The 20,183-nt window shown below is 39.7% G+C and overlaps 1 protein-coding gene across 5 annotated transcripts in view; it reads left to right on the top strand.

Moving 5' to 3' along the window:
- Positions 1 to 20,183, top strand: part of Phtf2 (putative homeodomain transcription factor 2) — a 98,277-nt gene that overhangs the window by 13,076 nt on the left and 65,018 nt on the right. For 4 of the 5 annotated variants that reach the window (XM_005377207.2, XM_005377208.1, XM_005377206.2 and 1 more), the window contains exon 1: positions 6,682 to 6,831. In XM_005377207.2, coding sequence (XP_005377264.1) covers positions 6,787 to 6,831 — 45 coding nt within the window. In that variant the 5' untranslated portion in view covers positions 6,682 to 6,786. Of the gene's footprint in view, positions 1 to 6,681; positions 6,832 to 20,183 lie in introns of those variants that run through there. The other variant, XM_013510512.1, reaches the window with a different exon arrangement.

Genomic DNA, 20,183 nt, shown 5'->3' with positions numbered 1-20,183 from the left:
GTCACAGAAAAACAGGCATTTGTTTATTATATTGGCTGAAAAGGTGAATGTTGAACTGTGCATAAAGTTTTGACTAGTTGAAATAGATCATAGTGGATTTTTTGTTTTGTTTTGTTTTTCTCCGGTACCGGGAACCGAACTCACGACCTTGCGCTTGCCAGGCAGGCGCTTTTGCCGCTGAGCTAAATCCCCAGCCCCTGATCATCACTGTTCTGCTGGTGTCACATCAGTTTACTTTCTGTTTTGTTTATTTTGCCTTACTGGAGATTAAATCACTGATCTCCAAGGGGACCGTTTTTGCTCATTCTTTCCGAAAGTATCACACCCCAGTCATATCACCATATTAATTTCCCTCATGTCACTTTCTCAACCCAAAACTGTCTCACTGTCTGTAGTGTGTCTTTCCTATGCAGCGTCCATTTCAAGGAACCTTGATTCCTGTTCATTGGCATAGCCTCAGTTTCTGTACAAGAGCAATATTAGTAAATGTTCAGTAAAAAAGTATTTGTGTTAAATGATCAGATGCTTTCTGAATCTTCTAAATTTTTAGATTTTACTCAATAGTATGTTTGATGATGTGGTATAGTTAGCAGTTTTTAACCTCTAATATCAAGTTTTAGATTAAAATTTGAAGGTCTGTTCTTTAAGCCACCTAGTATTACGTAGTGCATTAACATTTTGATAATTTACATAGAACACTTACTAAGTTAATGTTTCTATTGGAGGCCAGGAATCATATATCCATATTTGATTGGTTGGTGGTAAGCTTTCTTATGAGTAAATAAAGTTAAACCACTTGAATGGATCGTACAGTACTTCATTATTGATTTTTTCTGAGTAATATAGCTCTCAAAGCAAAAAACACTTCACATGGGACTTTAAAGGCCCTTTTAAGTACTACAAAAGATAAGTAAATAAAAGTGCCAGTGAATGCTGAATGAATAAATAGCAAAGACTTTGTGAGTGTAATCTGAGGTTAAGAAATCCTAGGAAGTTGTTTTAAAGGATTTACCAGATGGGTTCATTGTAAAGACCAGAAAGTTCTACAGAGTAATATTAAGATTCTAGCTAGATATTCTCTTAGATTTCATATAGTGCAAAGTGTTTTTATTAGTACACATTTAGAGAGATACCACTTCACTGTGATTTTTTTCTTAGATTATCTGTTACCCTCTGGTTTGAAATGTACAAATTATGCATTAGTTCCATTAAAGAAAATAAAAATAATGCATTTTATGAACTGGTACAATAGAAAATGAATAGGTTTGTTAATCACATTTCACTTTGCATTTTATTTTTCTATTCCAAGATTGAAACAAGTATTGACATATGATGTAGTGTTTATTTTTCATATTTCCAAGAAATATCCTCATTCCAGATGAAGTACTAAAAACTTTCCAGGCGACTGTGACAGTTTATAGGTTAAATGATTATAAAGTAGCAGCCCACAAACCAAATAGAAGATTTCAATTTGCCCTGAGCTGGGTTCCCTCTCTTAGGGAAAATGTCACTTGTTTTCCTAACTTCAGTATCAGTATGAAAAATCTGATCTGAACCTTAGTATTTATTACCCTTTAAGGGCAGAGCAGCTTTGTTCCCAGCTTCCGAAGTCTAAAAATTGCTTGTGGAGGAGGCAGCTGAGTTATATTTAACTTTAGCACTTAGGAATGGAGTTAAGCTAGACTTGGCAGATTTGACTTGAATTTTCTTCTTTGGACTTTCGAAGTCTGCAAATTGTTACATATTGGTTGATGAAGTAGAATGTTACATTTCATAGTACCCTACCTTTTAATGTGAAGTGTGGGGGTGTGGTGGGGGTGGTGCAGGAATTCTCAGTTTTGGTTCTTAACTTCATTCACCTGTGGTGGTTTGGTCAGCAACTTTTAAATTCATTTGTAAACATTTATATTTAATGCAGACAAGCTGTAGGATAACTTGGCGATAAAGACATTGAACTCCCCATAGAGAACTTACGGATGAGACTGGGGCACAAGTACATAACTGTACCAAATCCACACAAAGTAGCATATACTAAACAGCAAAGAACATGGTGTAACAAGCTCAGAGGAGGAGCCGGGGAGAAAGTTGTGAAGAAAGCGGTGCTTGGAGGCCCCATGAAACTCGTTTTGGAAAGAGGAGAGTAATTTTGGAACAGAGCTAGGACAGTGGAGGAGCACAGTGTGGTTGAGCCATATTCTGTTTTTTTTGTCTTTTTGAGACAGGGTCTCACTATGCGCTTGAGGCTGACCTTGAGCTCACTTTGTAGCCCAGGCTGGTTTTGAACTTGCAACAATCCTCCTGCCTCAGCCTTGGGACTGCTGGGATTACAGGTGTGCTCTACCACGCCCAGCTTAGTTGAGCCATATTCTGTATGAGAAGCTGGTGTACGATAGTTTGGATAAGGTTAGGATCAGATCGTGGGTTGTGGTTTTACTCTGTAAGCAGTAATGAGTGATTAAAGGATAATAATGAAATTGTCAACCCCGAAGAGTATCCCATTAACTACCTTTAAAAAAAATCCTTTTCATTTGGTCTAACCGTTTCTACTCACGTAACATGGATTTATCTTAAATGAATAATTTCAGGTGTTAGTAGAACAATTTGGAGGAGCTCATGTACATTATTGGAATTGTGGCTTGTTGAATCTTTATTGAGTTGTGCACTGTTTGGCGAGGTGGGACTGGGGAGAAACTGAGGCCCAGAGAGCCTCAGTAACTCGCACACGAGCGTGCAGCTCGCAGTGTCGGAGCGTGGGTGCAGAGGCCAGTTCTACCGCGTGGCCGGCGCTTCTCGCTGCTCTCCGTACCTCCTCTGCTGCGTGCTCCGCGTCGTGTGCCAGCACTCAGTGGGACGCCAAAGAAGGCTGACCCCTCTTCTCCTCAGGTGTTTGTGTGTAATCAAGTGAGCCGTGTGGCCCTGTCATTTTGCATTCTTAGTTACATGGTAGATGGATTAGTATAGAGATTTCCATCCACATGAGCTCCTGTTAGAAGCCTCCTCTCGGAGAGGAGTAGGGTGAGGGCCCCCACACAGAGGGTCGGAGGGAGGGCGCAGTTTCTGAGTACAGGAGACTGTTTGGGAGTAGTGAGAAAGTATGCCGTGATGTCGACCAGTGTTCTTGTGGGGTCATTGTTGTTGTGGGCTGGTTAGGAATCGGACCATCTTTATTTTTACTGTATCAGTACAAAGAATACTCATGGACATTACCGTATTTGAAACTGAGATTCTGTAAAGGGGGATTTCACAAACTACCCCTTTTGTTGTCCTGTTTTCTCTCCACCCGCGTCTTTGGCATCAGAAATGCAGTGTGTGAAGAAGCTGATGCAGTAAGGAATAAGTTCAGGTGTTCTGATCGGTATGGTGGTTCAATCGGTCAAGGAGAGAACTGGCTCGAGGTAACTGCAGCAAGATTTAAATTTTATTCTTACAGTTAGCCCCGTGGTTTAGGATTAGATTATTTCAGTAATACGTATCCTTGTATCAGATCAACTTATAAAAATGATCTAGATGCTCTACTTGAGGTACTTAGGAAGTAAGTGATGTGTCCGGACTGTCATGCTGGACTGCCACAGAATCAGAGAAGTTGGAAAGGCTATAGAAATAACAAAAGCATTTGTCAGTATGTTAATTCTAGCTTGTATTCATGTGAAACTTGGGTGTTCGAGGGTGCTTTGTCATGTCTGCTTCAGGAATCCTTCTCAGCATGCTGTAAAACCTGTTTTAAAAATAGGTATGAGCCACTCGGTGTCACTAAGGTGGTGACACAATGGAAAATCTAGTGAGCTGGCAGAGCACAGTATTTCTGAAGAAAGGTTTTTCTTAAAGCACCAACAGAGATTGAGTTTTTATTTGTATAGACCCATACAAATTAAAACTTTATAAGATAGTTCATATTCCTGTTACATTGTAGATATTTGAAATTCATGAATGTAGCTTGATAAATACGTATCAAAATTGTCTGTCAGCTTATCTTGTTTTGAGGCAGACAGTGTTTTTTGCCCACCTTTATTGAAGCCCATTCTCTTTCTTTTTTGGTTTCAGTATTATTTATATATGAGCATTTAAATAGTCCCTAAGTATATTAAATATCTCATACATTTCATAGATTTGTTAATAAACACTTTCGTATTTGTATATGAAATGTATGTTTGCACTGTTGGAGGGGTAAGGGCAGGAGATTTGTCTTAGTAGGTGATCTGAAAGTTTTTCAGTAAAGATTGTGTAAAGTAAAAGGAGTACTAAGAAAAGTAGATGTTCTTTCTTTGTTGTCCATTTCTTACAGTCTGCATGGGGGAGACTGATTAGTTTGGAAAACAGAACTGTCTTGCCAGACAGACTTAATGAAGGTGTAACGTTGTAATGAACGGAACACGAGCAGAACACTCGTGTAGCAGAATCGTTGTGCACTTCTGTAGAACAAAACATGATTAAAACGCGTGACTCACCCCCAGCGACTCCAGGACAGGATTATAAGCCAAGAAAGGAAAGCGTCTCCCCAAAAGCCTGTTGAGAGAAATGAAGGTACCCCACCTGACTGAGAAGCTTCCGAGGAGGGGAACTTTGAAATCTCCAATTCGTGTGCATGTAGTTGAGAATTGACTTTGCAGTCTTTCGATAGTGAGGGAGCTATTTTTACTTTTATGTCAACAAAAAATGATGGCGTATGTTCTTGCTCTCAGTTGTTTTCTTTTGTTTATCTCCCTTTCCCCGTCTCTTTCTGGTACTGGAGGTTGAATCTAGAACCTTCACAATGAGCTACATCCCCGGCCCTTTTAATTTTTAAATTTTGAGCTAGAGTCTCTGTAAGTTGCCCAGCCTGGACTCTAACTTGTGATCCTCCTGCCCGAGCCTCCTAGAGTGCTGGGGTGACGGGTGTGCGCCACCGTTCGTGGTCTCTCAGTTGTTTCATTTAAAAAGGAAACACAGACACCCCCCAGTTCCTGTCCTACAGATTTTTGAGGGGGGTATTTTTCCCTCTTGCCTTTTTTATTAGTGTATGTTTGCACTACATTAAGTTCACATTCACTTTAGGAAGGAGGTGCTTATATATAGCACAAGCTGGTTCTATTTTAATCCCCTTACACTCCCCACCCCTGGGACAGTTTTAAAATATCAAAATTAATAATGAAAACAGTTCTAATTTGGTATCTGTATGTTTTGGACTGTGGTAGGCATCTTATGTATATTACTTACTGGTCACAAAAACCCTGTAAGGGGGAATAGGTACAGGTATTCCTGTTTTACAAGAGGCGAAGTATTTTCTTGAGGGTTACGTTTGAACTCCACAGGTCTTTTCATTCTGTGATCTTCCTCTTTCCACTGTGTCATGTTATTTGACAGGAATTTCAAAACATTTTTGCTTAGATTTGATCCATTAAAGTATTAATATCTTAGGAAAGGTGTTAAACAGTTTGGTTTGTAGTTGTCAAAAATAGAAGTATTAAGTAAATTCTGCTTTAAACTAGAGGGTGATTGTCTGACATTGGTTCTTAATAACAGACTTCATTGTATTTGAGTGCTAGTGTGTTCTGGGTCTGTAATACTTAGTTTGTTGTTACCGTTGCAGGCTGCAGTAGCGGCTTCTGTGCAGTCGGTACCTGCGTGTGCTGGGATTGGCTCAGCAGTGCGCTTTGCTCCTGTGACTTCCTGAGATCTAGTGTGGCCTTGTGTGATCCTAGTTTTGATGAGTGCCAGAGTCAGTTTCTGGTTTTAAAACTGTTCTTGGTTTATCCTTAAACCATACCAGAGATGCTCTCTGGGCCAGTATTGTCCTCGGGCTAGAATAGCATTCAACAGTTGACTGGAATCAGTTTGAAATTCTCTCTAGGGCTAAGGAATGATTAAATTTAGGACCCAGTACTCTGTTAGACATACAAGATATGTGTGATCTTTTGTGAGGATGGTCTGTGGTTTCTAAATAGTAGCCAAACTAATACCTGAGAAGTCTTTAATATTATTTGTCTTTTTTTTTCTTTTTGAGATAGGGTCTCACTATGTAGTTCAGGCTGGCCCTTAAAGTCATTTTGTATCCCAGGCTGGCCTTGAACTCTTGGTGATCCTCCTGCCTCAGCCTCTTAAATACTGGAATTACAAGTGTGCACTACCATCTCACTATGCAGTTCAGGCTGGCCTTGAGCTCACTTTGTAGCCCAGGCTGGTCTTGAGCTGCAGTGATCCTGCTGCCTCAGCCTCCTGAGTGCGGGGATTATAGCTGTGTGCCACCACTCCAAGCCTAATATAAATTTTAAACTTCTCTGGTTATTTGATTTTAGTTCAATTTTTAATTTACTGAGTATCAAGGAAAATTATATGATTATAGATGTTGGCGTCTCTGTCAATCCCTCCATTGGCAACAATAATTTACACAAGTTCTTTGGTAGAAACCATGGCAAAATCGATCTGTTACTAAGTGAGAAAATTGGTTTCTCTTATTTGTGAATGTATTAATTAAAACCTTCCAGAATAACTTTGAACATTCCTGAAACTTTTTTAAAATGTTCCATTTGCTTGAAAAACAGTTCATTCTATTTTGTAAGAACGTTCAGATACTATATTTACACAAAAAGAAGCCTAGCTGATTTTTGTTTACTTAAGAGAACCTGTTGCTAAAATAGTAATGAGGAAGGATGTAATATAAGTACCGTCATGCACCCCTTGGTCTGTGAGTATCCAGAGTGCTGTGTGTGAGCGCTGCTTGGTCTCTCTCAGGAAGGTAGAAATAAACTCATTGGCATGTTTTTCTCTTTTGCAGCCTAAAGTGACAAATGTGTAAATTCAGTGGAATAAATGGCGTCCAAAGTCACAGATGCTATAGTCTGGTATCAAAAGAAGGTAAGTTAATAGTCAAAGCTTTTAACTTGTAAAATATTTTAATTCCAAAACTCCATGTTTATTTTGAGGAATAGCTTTATGTTAAATATTGCCTAAAATAATGACAAAATTAGATTTTTAGGCTTTTGAATGAAAAGGGAAGGTTAATTTTCCTTGTACTTAATTTACTCCTGACTAGGATTATGCCTAAAAATACGTCTCTTTTTACTCCACAGTAGCAGTGTAGCTAGATTAATTGCTGTCCGTTAAAACAAACAACGTATAATTAGAATTATATAAGAAGCATTAAATTTATTCTTACTAATTTTTTAGAAGGATGGGGTTAGTAAAAGTTATAGTTTTGGTATTTTATAGCAAGAGAGATTACAATTTTTAATTTGTTGTAAATTACAATTTAGTAGCTGAATCTTTTCACTAAAATAAGCTCCTCAGATTGTATTTCCAAATTGAAATATAAAATCTTTAGTTTCATGCTTCAAAATTAGTTATAATTACTTAACTGCCTGTCTCATCCAGTGTCATTCACAATAAGCTTTATCAATGCAGTTCTTTCCTTTAGAAAGTCTAAAAGAAAATATGGTTTCAAACTAAGTTGTTTACATATTTTAAAATGTTTGTTTTATGTGATACCTTACATTTTTAGTATGTAGTGAATTGTGTTTATTTTCGCATCTTGAAACATTTTTGATGCCTTATTCTTCAGATTCATATTAACAAAATATAATTATATATTTAAAGCTTTTTTATTAGGGAAAATCAGACAATTTTTAAAATTAGTTGAATTGGATATGTGATAATTAAAACATTATAAAGATTAGATAAATCTAATAATGCAGTCCATCTCTGGGTGTGTTATTTATTTCTGGGTAGAACATACTACAGATACATAATATCACAGTTCTCATAGAAGGTACTTAATTGGAAGTATTATGCTAACCTATGATTAAGTCAGTTTTTTTTGGTCCTATATAAATGTCACCTTTAAGTGTAAATTTCTAATCAACTTAAAGACCTGTCTGCTTAGCTAAAAAAGTGAATAAAGGAAAATTAAACAAAATTTAACATATTATCTTTGAAAGATTTTTTTTCTTTTCTTATTTCTGTTTATGGAGAAATGTTTTTGAAACATTTTCTCTGTCCGGCTTTTTGTATTAAACACTTGGAACTGAAGATCATGTGTGAAACATACTGTACTTGGCTGACCTTTCTTGGGATGGGGGGGCTTGAAAGATTACACTCACATGCAGTTAGCACAAAGACACCGCTTTTATCTGGGGGTCATTTACCTAGCAACTTTGGATGTGTGCAGCCAGCAGTTCTCCAGAGCAACCGTAACGAAGGTATAAAATACACTGGGAAATACAGTCACGCATTTTATGTTAGGGGGTTACTAGAACCATTAACTGAATTTCATTGACTCTTCTTTTCATTTGTTTTTGCTTTTAAATAGTTTAAAGGAACATTGTTTCAAGGCTTAGTGCAAAAAGAGAAGAAAAAGAAAAAGATAGCAGGCTCCCATGCTGTAGGGCCTTCCTTTACCCTTACCAGATTCTAATTCTGCTGCCTAGAGGCAGTCATTTAAAATTTTTTAGTGTCTCTCCAACCAAAGTTCTGCTACTCCTCATTCCCAGAAGGGGGTTGAGGACAAGGGTTACAGACATGAGGTGTGAGGTTTTAGTTTTCATCGTTACTTTGGGGGCAGAATTGGCCTTATGAGTAGACACTGACTCAGGGCTGCAAAGCAGTCGGCACGGGACTGTGGAGTACGTAGTTGAGCCTCTGAGGTCTGCGAAGTCCCTATTACAGTTCCTCTGCCATTACAGCGCAGACGCAGCCGTGGGCAGCGTGGAAAATGAATCTGCATGGCTGTGTTCCCTTACCTTGCAAAACAGATAAAACTAGATCAGGCCCATTGGTCTTAGTAGCCTCATAGCACAAGGATTGTTCTGCTCAAAAATGAGTAATGTCCTTTTGAATAGCAGTAGGTTTTTTATTATATTTGCTGTATGTTTTTAAACATGCCTACCTTTTCTTTTCTTGGTCATTTCATTGTGGTGTTATTTCTGACTGTATGAAAAAGTTTTAGCCTTTTTTTTTGGTACCGGGAATTGAACTCACGATCTTATGCTTGCCAAGCAGGTGCCGTGCTGCTGAGCTGTATCCCCAGCCTTTTTTTTTTTTTTTTTTTTTTTTGAAATAAGCTTCCCTTGAACCTACTTCAGTTCTCCCAGCAACTAAAACTTTTGGTGAAATCAGTGTTCACTGCTTACATTATTATGTTTGTGTGTGCATCATGTATACCTGTGTCCTGGAAGGCACTGTAGTATTTCCAGAGTCCCTGATAAACTGTTGCTTCATGAAGAGAGTCAGCAGAAGCACTTCGCTGCAGGAACAAGGCTTCCATTCTTACAGATAAAAGGGGGAAATCCACAGAGGGCAGGTGCCCCAGGCTGACCCAGGGGAAGGAGAAAGTTGCAGGCAGTTATGGCTCAGGGTGGCCAGGGCCCTGGGGTGTGGGCAGCATCACCGTGGAGGTGGAGATCAGTGGCACCTGCCCTCTTCCTGGCAAGCCTCCTCTGCCAGCCTTTATCACCTATAAAGCTCTACCTTGGGGCGTGTGTTTTACTATGCTAATAAAGTAAAGGTTACTTGAGTGACTCTTTACATGTATTTGTTCCCTGCCGTCTGGAATTTGCCCCTGATCACCTGAGACAATTCTCAATTGGGTTTTGGAGCAAGGCAGATCACTCTACTGCTTCAGTGGGTTTCATTTTAGGGATCATGGTGTTTTGTTGGAATTCTGTTTTGGTGTGTTTCGTTTGCATGTTTCTGCTCCCTTCTTGGGATCTCTCCTGATGTATTTTTGAAAGACCATCCATTCCTATTTTCTATAGGGTTTTTATCATGAATGCATATTGGACTTTGTCAAAAGCTTTTTCTACATCTATTGAGATGATTATGTGATTTTTGTCTTTAGCTGTGTTGATACGGTGTATTACATGAATTGATTACATCCTCTCTCCTGGTGTGTCATCTTACTTTTGTAGCCTTGAAGATTGTTTTTTCTTTAGCTCCCACTTTGCCACGGGCCGAGGGCCAGCTGAGGCGGCTCAGCACCAGGAGCCTGTGCCGTGGGCCAGGACACGCAGGTCTCCATCAGGCCCTCCCCCTCCCTTCGGAATGGTCGGTCTGCAGCCTGCTGCCTGGGTTAGCTTGAGTTCCATCCGGCTCCGAGCTGCCATTGTGGTTCCTTTTAACGTCAGCCTGCAGGTTCCCCTCACTGACCTGAGGTCATAGGATCTGTTTTTCTCTTAAATATGTGCTTATTAACAATCTTTTCTGAGCTAATTATGCTTCAGGAAAAAGAAGACTTGAGTACTAAAACAGACACTTGCTGAATGTTTGACCACAGGCAAATTGTTTCTTTGAACTTTAGTTTCCCTTCTCTACAGTAACTGGAGTGGTTCTCAGCATCTTTTCAGTTGTAGGTCCCTTTGAAATTGTGATGCAAGCCAAGGAAGGATCTTATTTTGGGGAAAAATATATCTAATATTCATATACACAGAAGGTCACATTTGATTTGGAACTCAGGTTAAAATGTCCTGGATTAGGTGATGTAAAAGTTTCCATATTTAATGTTCTTTTTGAGTCTATCATTCAGTGGTAGCCAGCTTACACTGACTAGTATCATTCATTGTGAATAAAAACCAAGGTTGACCTTTGTGTTTTTGAGTATTTGTGTATCTGACTCACTTGAGTCACCTTTCTCTCTTGGAAAACAGTGACGTTGTGTATGTTTGTGCTGAGTACTACTAGCTAGCCCCGAAGGCCATTACCTGACTTATAGACTGTTTTGAAAGTGAATTCTAATATCAAATGTGAAATTTCCAGGAGAAATATAACAAATTATGTCATTATTATAAATGTATAGAAATTAAAATTAAATATCAAGTATCTTTTAATTAATTGTTCTATGCATAGTTTACTCGGAGATGTTTGAAGTCCCTTGCTGTCTAATTTTAAAAGTTGTACTGTTCTAGCTGTCATGATCGTGAATCACTCAAAAGTTCTGTTGTTGCAAAGTAAGTTTTAGTTATGAGTACTTGATAAGTGGTAATGGAGAAACCAGAATACTTTCTGATTGCTAATGGGCCGCTGAGTACTATAACAAAAGACTTTGCTGTTGTGTTTCTAGTTGCGCATTTCCAAGGAGGGTGAAATGTTTATCATCCAGAATGGGGACCTACCTGAAGTTTTATGGGTTCAAATATATTCGACACACTGGTATTCCTTTAAAATGTAATGACAGCAGGAATTTATTGTGAATATACAGGTCAGATCAGAGTGAAGTTCTGTTTTCAAGAGATGAGTGATAAAATAAGGGTGGCTTACAAATACCCCCCATGTAAAAGGGGAAAAAAGTACGTAGAGTAAAGCAGTAGCTTCTAGAACTGAGGGAGAACTGACGACACAGCTCTTGTTCAGTGCCTTTGAACGTGGGTTTAGTAATAAACAAGAACGTGGCGTAAGTAACATGAACTGGAATGATAACTGCTGTCAGTTACTCATCACTGGGAGCTTTAGTTCTCCGCTGTCTTAGCACAGTTCATCTGTGTGTACCCGAGTGCGTGTGCGCTTAAGCGCCTGTGCAGAGCACTTCAGAGTGCTAACTTGCTCACAGTTGCGTGGGTAGTCCAGAAGTGTTAGGTCTCAGCATTCAGTTCCCACACCCTGTGTTATTGCTTGTCTTTAAGGTTGTCCTTTCTGCCTCAGTCTGGGTTCTTTCACGAGTGAGGCACGTGTAGCACAAACCAGGTTTTTTTTTCCTGCTGCACTGGGGATTGAACCCAGGGCCTTGTGAATCTTAGGCAAACCCTCTGCCCTTTTGCTTTGTTTTGAGACAGAGTTTTGCTGAGTTGTCCAGGCTGGCCACAGAGTTGTCATTTTCCTGCCTCAGTCTCCCAAGTAGGCATACCCCACAGCACCCCATTAACCTGTCTTAAGAGGAGAAATCTACTGTTTTTTTAAAAAATGAATAAATTCCCTGCACAAAAGGCGAACCCTTTAATTGACTTTTAAGCTAAAGTGATACAGAGTGGCGAAGCTTATCTCAAGGTGCCTAAACCCCAAGACCAGGACACCGTCAGGTGTGCTCGTCTGTCTCTTTTCCTGCCCTGCTTTCTGGAGTTGGCAGACTCCTTCCGACCACAGAGGCTTCCTCCATGATGTGGAGAGCCGGAGGAGCCTCTGGACCCTTCCTCTAGCTCTGAGAGAAGACAGATGTGTCGGGGCCTGAGATACAGTGGGTTTCCAACCTCAGCCTATCCCTGGTCTTTCTGCCTGTTGGCAGAGCGCTGCTTTGTTAGCTAAATTCATTTCCCACAGGCCTTGGAGCCAGGGAGTGTGAGACAAACGCTGGTTGAGCCAGGCATGGCATTCATTCTATTTCCCTTAGCAGGGGCTGGCCTAGAATGGTGCTTGTATTCCAGTTCTCGCTAAGGAGATAGGCAGCTCTCTAGGAAGGCTCTCATTTCTTACAGACAGAACCAGTAATGATAGCAAAACTTAGTGTTATGTGCCACTGTGTGTACTAAAGTAAGTAAAGGAACGGAGTGAAGTGAGTGGCGTGTTTTCTGTCTTTGGTGGGTGAGGCTCTCCTACTTAAGCTTTCTTAGTGACCTTGTTCCTTGGGAGGAGCTTGCCAACAAGCTGAAGGTGGCAGAATTGAAAGACAGAAAGAACCTGGGTTTTTCAGGACTTTTTGTGCTGTAGATTGATCAACTCTTGAAGTCTACTCCAAGACTTCCTATTATGTGAAATAATCATTTCATTATTTTTTTCAGTCATTCACAGATGGGTGTTTTAGCTCTTTGCTGCCGAAAGTATACTAAGCAACCACAGAAATGCTTTCTGGTGGGATACAGTCTTCCATGTAGTCTTCTACCTCTGGATAATTGTAGTAGCGGATAGCAAATTAAGATCTACGCAGGAAGGAATCCTAAGCTGTAGACAAATGGGTATATTGTGTTTTCTCCCTTTAAGCTTGCCCCACCACAGCTGTGTTTCATAGGTGCTGTTCAGTCTGTAGTGTGGTACGGTGGGTGGGAAGAGCGCTGTTCTTTGGATTGTGCCGTTAACTGGCCGGGGTGCTGTGTTACTTCTTCCTGGAGTTTAGCCCCTTCTCCTGTGAGCTTCACACAGTAATATTTCCCCTGCACCTCACAAGCTGAGGGACTCCATCAGCCTTAGGATTTTAAAAAGGCTTTTTAAAGTGGCTTATGAATTGTTCTACAGATATGACATATTACTCTTAAGAATAGTGATTATCTTTTTTGTCTGTCTGTCTGCTTGTTTTTTGAGACAGGGTCTCACTACGGAGTCCAGGCTGGCTTTAAACTCACTGTATAGCCCAAGCTGGCCTCGAACTCGTGGTGATTGATCCTCCTGTCTTAGCCTTCCAAGTGCTGAGTTTACTGGTGTGCACCACCATGGCTGACCAAGAATAGTAGTTATCTTATGACTTGGGCTGTAAGAGATAAGAAGTTAAAGTATATATCAGGGCCACCAGTTTCTCTAAAGACTGCGTCTGTGTTATGCATACCCTTTCCATAGCTAAAGAGGTGGGGACGTGCCTGAGGCGAGGCCAGAGAGAGTGCTTTAACCCGCGGCCCCAGTGGTCAGCCCAGGAATGCCCAACTGCTCAAGCTGTTCCTCTGTGGACTGTTTAGCAGTCAGACTTGGCGGAAAAGACTCTGGCTTCTTTCAGTAAGGAGTTAGAAGGATGAAAGTTTGAGCTGCTTCCAGCCAGATGTGTTAGAACAGCTGAAAGAAAATTATGCTCAGGAAGACTGAACTACGAGAGAATCGGGTATAGGAAGAAGGAAAGGCAGGAGTCCAGCATACTCTTAACACCTGCAGGTTGAAGTAAACCTGACTCAAAACTGTCTCAGAAGGCCTCAGCATGAAGCTCAGTGGGAAAGCTCCTGCCTGTCCTGCATGAGGCCCTGGGCTCATCTGCAGCCCCACAACATCATACGGCACAGCACAACCAAATCCAAAACTTAGGAGAGGAGGTGACAGGATGGCTCTGGTCCCTGGATTCTCGCCACCCACCCTGAATTCGCTTTGACCTTGACATCTAGTAATTTAGCTGAACGACTGAATAAATTCTTGCACGTATTGAAGCTGGTTTGAATTGTATTTTTACTTGCAAGAGAGAGTCCTGAGTTATGTATGCATATATTATCTTTTTAGAAATAGATACTCAGAAAATTGCACAGAATGTGAGTCTGCTTGATAAATGTTTGCATACTGAACATCAGTGTAAAATAGTGCAGATCAAAACCCTAAAGTTGGGCACGGAGGCAACATGCCTGTAAATGCTTCCACCACCACTGTGGAGGCTGAGGCAGAAGGGTCCTGAGTTTGAGGCCAGACTGAGCTATATAGGGAGCTCAAGGTCAGCCTAGGCAGTGGAATGAGACCCTGTCTGAAAGCAAACAAACAAACAGTAATACACACCTCCCACGGCCAGAAGTGTGCATGTGCCCTTTCCTTCACAGTGCTCAGAGGATGAGCCTTGTTGCAACACTGTATTTTAATGGGCAGGAAGAGCAAGGTTTGGGGTTTGGAAAGCAGAGCCTCAGATCCTTGTTCTTGAAAGTCTGATTTTTGAGTAATTGCTTATTATCTCTGGATTTAACTTTCTGTGTGTAAAGTGATGATAATACCACCTTCTGTATCTATTGAGGATTAGCTGACAGTCTATCTAAATCCTTAGTGTAGTGCTAAGCACAGGATAATGCCTTCAATAAATGTTGTGTTTTGTTATTTCTTCATATGCCTCCAAGTTGTCAAGAGGAATCCCCCCAAAAACTACAGTACTCTCTTTCGTGGGTTCTAAAGGTTGTCATGGCTAGAAGGACTATGAAACATCAGACTCCTAATTTCCAGTACTAGAGCAGTAGTGTTTAGTCAGTGTTTGCTGTGTAACACTCACCCAGCAGAGTCATCATTGAGTGGTGGTTAAAACCTTCAGTGCTGCTTGCATGAGTCACTGGTCATGTTTTCTACCTCTTCCTGTTTAGTGTCACTTAACTCATCAAAAATAAAACCTGTCCTAGCAGAAATAGGGTACTTAAGTCGCTGTAATATTTTCCTTTTCACTTAGGATTTACTTTTCTTTCCCAGTTTTGCCATAAAAGGTCTTGATTTTCTAACCACATCCTCTTGCCAGTTTGGGAATCTATCGCTTACGTAAATGGGTCTTAATTTTGTTTGCAAGGCAGAAAAAGAAACTATAGTCAAGTCCGTGGAGATCATCTAGGTTTGGTCAACCTTTTACTTTATAGAAATAAACCTAGTACCCATAACTGAAGCTACTAATTTAGTCAGAGTCACAGATTAGTGATAAAGGTTAGCAGACTTTCAGGTCACTGTTCCTCCTATACTAAAGTTTCTTTTAAAAACAGACTAGAGAGACTGAGTTTGTTTTAGGTAACATCTGATGTGAGGGTCTTTGGAAGAGGTATGTAACTTTTTGGAACAAAGTATGGTTAGCGTTATGCATGTACATTGATTTTAAAAACAGTAATGCAGGGGTGGTGCAGCTGATGATGTCAGCTGCCACTTTTTCAGGAGTGCTTCCATGTATGTTTATTTGATAATGAAATACATTATCTCAGTGATAGCATAGACCTCAAGATATAATAATTACATTAGTGGTGGTCCACGCCTGTAATTGCAGCACTTGTGAGGCTGAGGCAGGAGGATCGTAGTCACAAGTTCAAGACCAGCCTGGGCTACAAAGTGAGCTCAAGGCCAGCCTGAACTGCATAGCGAGACCTTGTCTCAAAAAGACACACACACACACACACACACACACACACACACACACACACACAGATATAATAATAATAAGATACTATAAGCAGTTGTAATAGTTTCCTAGGGCTTTGAAAATAAGTGACCACGAACTGGGTGCTTAAAACAGGATTTTTTTCACAGTTTAGGAGGCTGAAAGACCACAATCAAGGTATCAAGCAGGGCTGGTTCCTCCTAGAGAGAAATAACCTCTGGGAGATCTGTCCCATGCCTTCTGCTGACTTCTGGTGGACAGTCTGCCTTTCCTTGGCTTCTAGTGTGTCGTTCCAGTCTCTGCCTCCCTCTTCACATTGCCTGGTCCATTCTGTGCTCCACCCCCAGGTCTCATTATGTAGTCCAGGCTGGCCTTCGACTCATTACCATTCCCATCCTGGTCCTCTTCTTTTTTTTTTTTTTTTCTTCTTTGAGACAGGGTCTCCCTATGTAGTCCAGGCTTGCCTTGAATGCTGACCTTGAACTCACAGCAGTCCTCCTGCCTCAGCCTCCCAAGTGCTGAGATTATAGGTATGCAGCACCACACCCAGCTGTGCCTAGTCCTCTTCTTAAAGGCCAGCAGTCACTGAATTTATTGTCCACCTAATTTAAGATCTGATTTGAGACCCTTAATTACATATGCAAAGGGCCTGTTTCCAGATAATCATTCGAAGGTAACAGCAAGCATAACTCCTGTGGGACACTGTTAACTCACCACAGAATTCTTAACTAATGCGCACACTGGCTTTAAGGGTGCCACATGGCACCGCAGAGCTTTATGTTCTTCGGTATAGCTGCAGCCCGTACAGCCGAGCTAGGACTGAGTAAGACAAGACCAGGACCGTACGTGTTTTCTCCATGTCCTTCAGAGTTAAGGTTGTCTGTCATTTAGCCCCTCTTCTGTGGACCGATGAATGAGATAATCTTCTGCGGAATTAACAATTTAGTGCTTCTGGTTCTTGTCAAACACATAGATATTTGGAATTTTTATCCACTCCATTATGAGGTGTACTAGCTTATTTTTTGTAGATGATATTTCACTTTTTTAAAAAAAAGTGCACGAATGCTAACCTGGAGTATACATTTCCCAGGGTTCTAGTCTTGAAGGATTGTCAGATTTGTTTTTTTCTCACTTTAACATCATAGCATTTTATTTAACCACAATGAAAGTATAATTAAAACCACTTATTTTGTGTTACGTATCATTGTCAAATGGATTTGGGTAACAGACAGTTCCTGTCCAGAAGCACGATTCTCTTGCATTTTGTTATATTTCAAATAGGTGGTATGGAATGAGGTAGGACTCAGAAATACTAGAACGAATTTTGGTTTAATGACTCTAAAAAGTAAAAAGCATTTTATTTTCTTAACAAATAGCTATAATTCATTTCGGGGCTCTACAGATGGTTGATACAATATTTTATAACAGTGTTATGGCTGCCTTTTTTTACATGAATTTTTAAATTTAAAAAATTTTTATATTATGTGTGTAGTACATACATAATGATTACATTTAACATGGCACATGGTACAGCTTGATCACAATATTAAGTGAAGTAAATCAGACATACAATCTTAGACATTAGTTTCTCTAACATGAGAAGCTATATATAGAGAGAGAGAATGAGAGAGAGCAAAAGAGAAGATAAATAGGCAGTAGGGAGAGCTCTTTCACATGGATAGGGGAGCAAGAGAGAGGTGGAGGGAAAGGGGATGGAAAGAGAAGAAGGGAAAAAGTGGTGAAAAGAGAGCTTTTGCAGTGGGAAGGGGACCAGGATTTGGAAGGAGCAGGGAGGCGTCCCTCCCCACCTCCCTCCCTGCTCCCTCCCTCTGGCAGAGGGGTAGGGGTTGAAACAAAACAAAGCAATATAGATCTTTGGGATAAATTATTGACTGTCTCTAAAAGATGACTGCTTTAGTTAGAATTAAATAATACTAATATAAAAACATGCATGTAAGTGTTTATAAAATGTTAGCCCATTGTTTCCATCATAAATTTTAGCATTTGATGTGTGAAGTTTTAAAAGTTTAAACTCTTACAATCAAATGTGTGAAGATATTTTTTCTGTAACTGCTACAAGCTAATGAAAACCACCCTTGGTATTTGGGGCTAATTATGTACAACAGTTCAGGTTGTTTGGAGAACATACTTGGGTTTCCCAAATAACCCTATGTTAGTTGACTTTATTTTTACTTGCTAAACTTTAGTGAGTTTCTTAACTTTCCTAGTTTCCTTATCTGTAATTGAGATGAGAATTCAAGGTTGATGTGCCCATTATATGAGAGAACTAACATATGTAAGCACTAAGCACAGTGTTTCTGCTAAAAGGAAAACACCACTGGAAGTGATCAGGTTTCTTTTGTATTTTTGGGATTTACATTCTTGGCATTAATTGCTTTCTCTCTTACCCTTTGCTTTAATTTCCAGCACAAGATAGTTGCTTTTCCTACATATGTGTCGCTCTTTAAAGAGAGGTGTTTAGAAAGGAACAAAGGAAGTGATGCATTTTCTTAAGTTTGCCACCACCCGATTGTACTTGGTGAGTTTGATCAGTTACAGGTGAACAAACTGCATTGCTCTCGTCCACAGTGTGAGACAAAGCTCCCAGGTGAACACTGAAGTGCTGCAAAGTGCTGGTTTAGTTGAAGCTGTTTCCATGACTCAGAAACCTTGTTTTCTGGCCCTGTGCCTTTGAGCCCCACCTCTTTTTGCCTGAACCTCTGGCTGTTGGCTACCTTGTGCTACCATCTAACTTTCTTACTAAAGAATCATCAACATAGGGAAAAAGCTTAGACATTAACCTTTCAAGTGTGTATTTTATAGATGAGGACTAAGAGATAAGGAAACTTAAGGTCTTGTCTTGCTTTTTGTTTTTTAACCTAATCCAGAGATTTTGTCAACTGTACCATGAATTAATAGATGTTCCTTTTTGGACTAGTAGTGACTGTATTTAGTGAAGGTAGCAAAATCAACTCCCATGGGTAAAGGAAATGGGAAAATTAAAAAAAAAAACACCTTGTGCTGTTTCCTAGCAATATTCTCCTGAGCTGCTACACAGTAATGTTTACGAATGTCAAGGATCACATGCTTTACTCTTGAGAATACAGGTACTAGGTTCATGAAAACAATATCAGGAGAAAATTCTTTATTTTTAAGGTGTTTGAAACATCTTTTCATCATGTTCGAGGTGTTTGAAACATCTTTTCATCATGTTCGAGCACTGTGAATATATACACATTCAAATGCTTAGTATTTATATTTGTTCTCCTTAAAAGTTACTCAACTTGTAATAGGAGGTTTTTGTTTTATAAATACCTGGGTATGTCACAGCTAGGAATTTCATACTGTATATAACTTTTTAAAATGCCACAGTCATTTTTTTATATAAATTGAATAGTTACATGGAAAGGAAGCACTCATTTGCCTAAGCAGTACTTAAAAACAGTGCCTAAACATTAATTGTTCGCAGAGGTAGGAGGAGCTCCAACAAATGATTTAATAGAATTAAAACTCAAATGAGTCTAAAGCATCTTATTGTATACCTATTGAGCTTTGGAAAGAAAAATATTTTATGGCACAGTGGAACACTACTCTCTAACCTTTTTTATTCTCTGATTAATAAATTAAAAATAGAGACATTAGTCAAAGATAGAATGTTTGCCAGTTACCGTGGTAACATAGTGGTGAAATAAGTTGATAGTTACCATTGACAGCCTAAAATTAGGCAAATGTGCCTTCTTTGACCCAAAAGAGTCTAAAACATTGTTGTTAGCCTATATGTTTATCATTCTGTAAAGAATGACATTTATAAATGCTGTTTAACAGGGTAGCTTAGAAGCTAAGTTGCTGTCTGCCAAATTTCCCCTACAGTTTATTCAGATAAAAGCTGTTGATTTAGTAGCAAAGTTTTACAGAGAATAAAATGCTCGAGTATACAACCTACAAGTTTCACACTTGAACTTTTACACAGAATTAATAACCTTATTACACTGTATTTTACCTGTCAGTTGAAAGTGAAATCTTGCTTTAGTTTTGCTTTTTGGTCTCCCTACCCCCTCGATCCTTTAAAATAGAATTAGGGGGGGCTGGGGATTTAGCTCAGCGGCAAAGCGCCTGCCTGGCAAGCGCAAGGTCATGAGTTCGGTTCCCGGTACCAGAGAAAAACCAAAAAAACCAAAAAAAAAAAAAAAAATAGAATTAGAATTGAAGGTAGAGTTTTGGCTTACAGATTTGTGGAGGAGGTTAGTGTGATTTCTAATTAGAGAGTGTGCAAGATGAGGTTAGTAAGGTGGTCTTATTAAAATTTAATTATTTTATCGCTTTGAGGAATCAGAGGATGAAGTCTGATTTTTTCCAGTCCTTAAAATAGTAGGCAGCAGCGTATACTTTTAATTATCGTGTTTCTTTGTTTTATCCTGAAACTTGGTTGTATGGCTTATTTTTTTTTTTTTTTTTTTTTTTTTTTTTGGTTTTTCTCCGGTACCGGGAACCGAAC

Source organism: Chinchilla lanigera, unplaced genomic scaffold (assembly GCF_000276665.1).
Source record: "Chinchilla lanigera isolate Chin_1 unplaced genomic scaffold, ChiLan1.0 scaffold00009, whole genome shotgun sequence".
NCBI lineage: Eukaryota > Metazoa > Chordata > Mammalia > Rodentia > Chinchillidae > Chinchilla > Chinchilla lanigera.
This window is presented reverse-complemented; position numbering and strand designations above follow the sequence as displayed.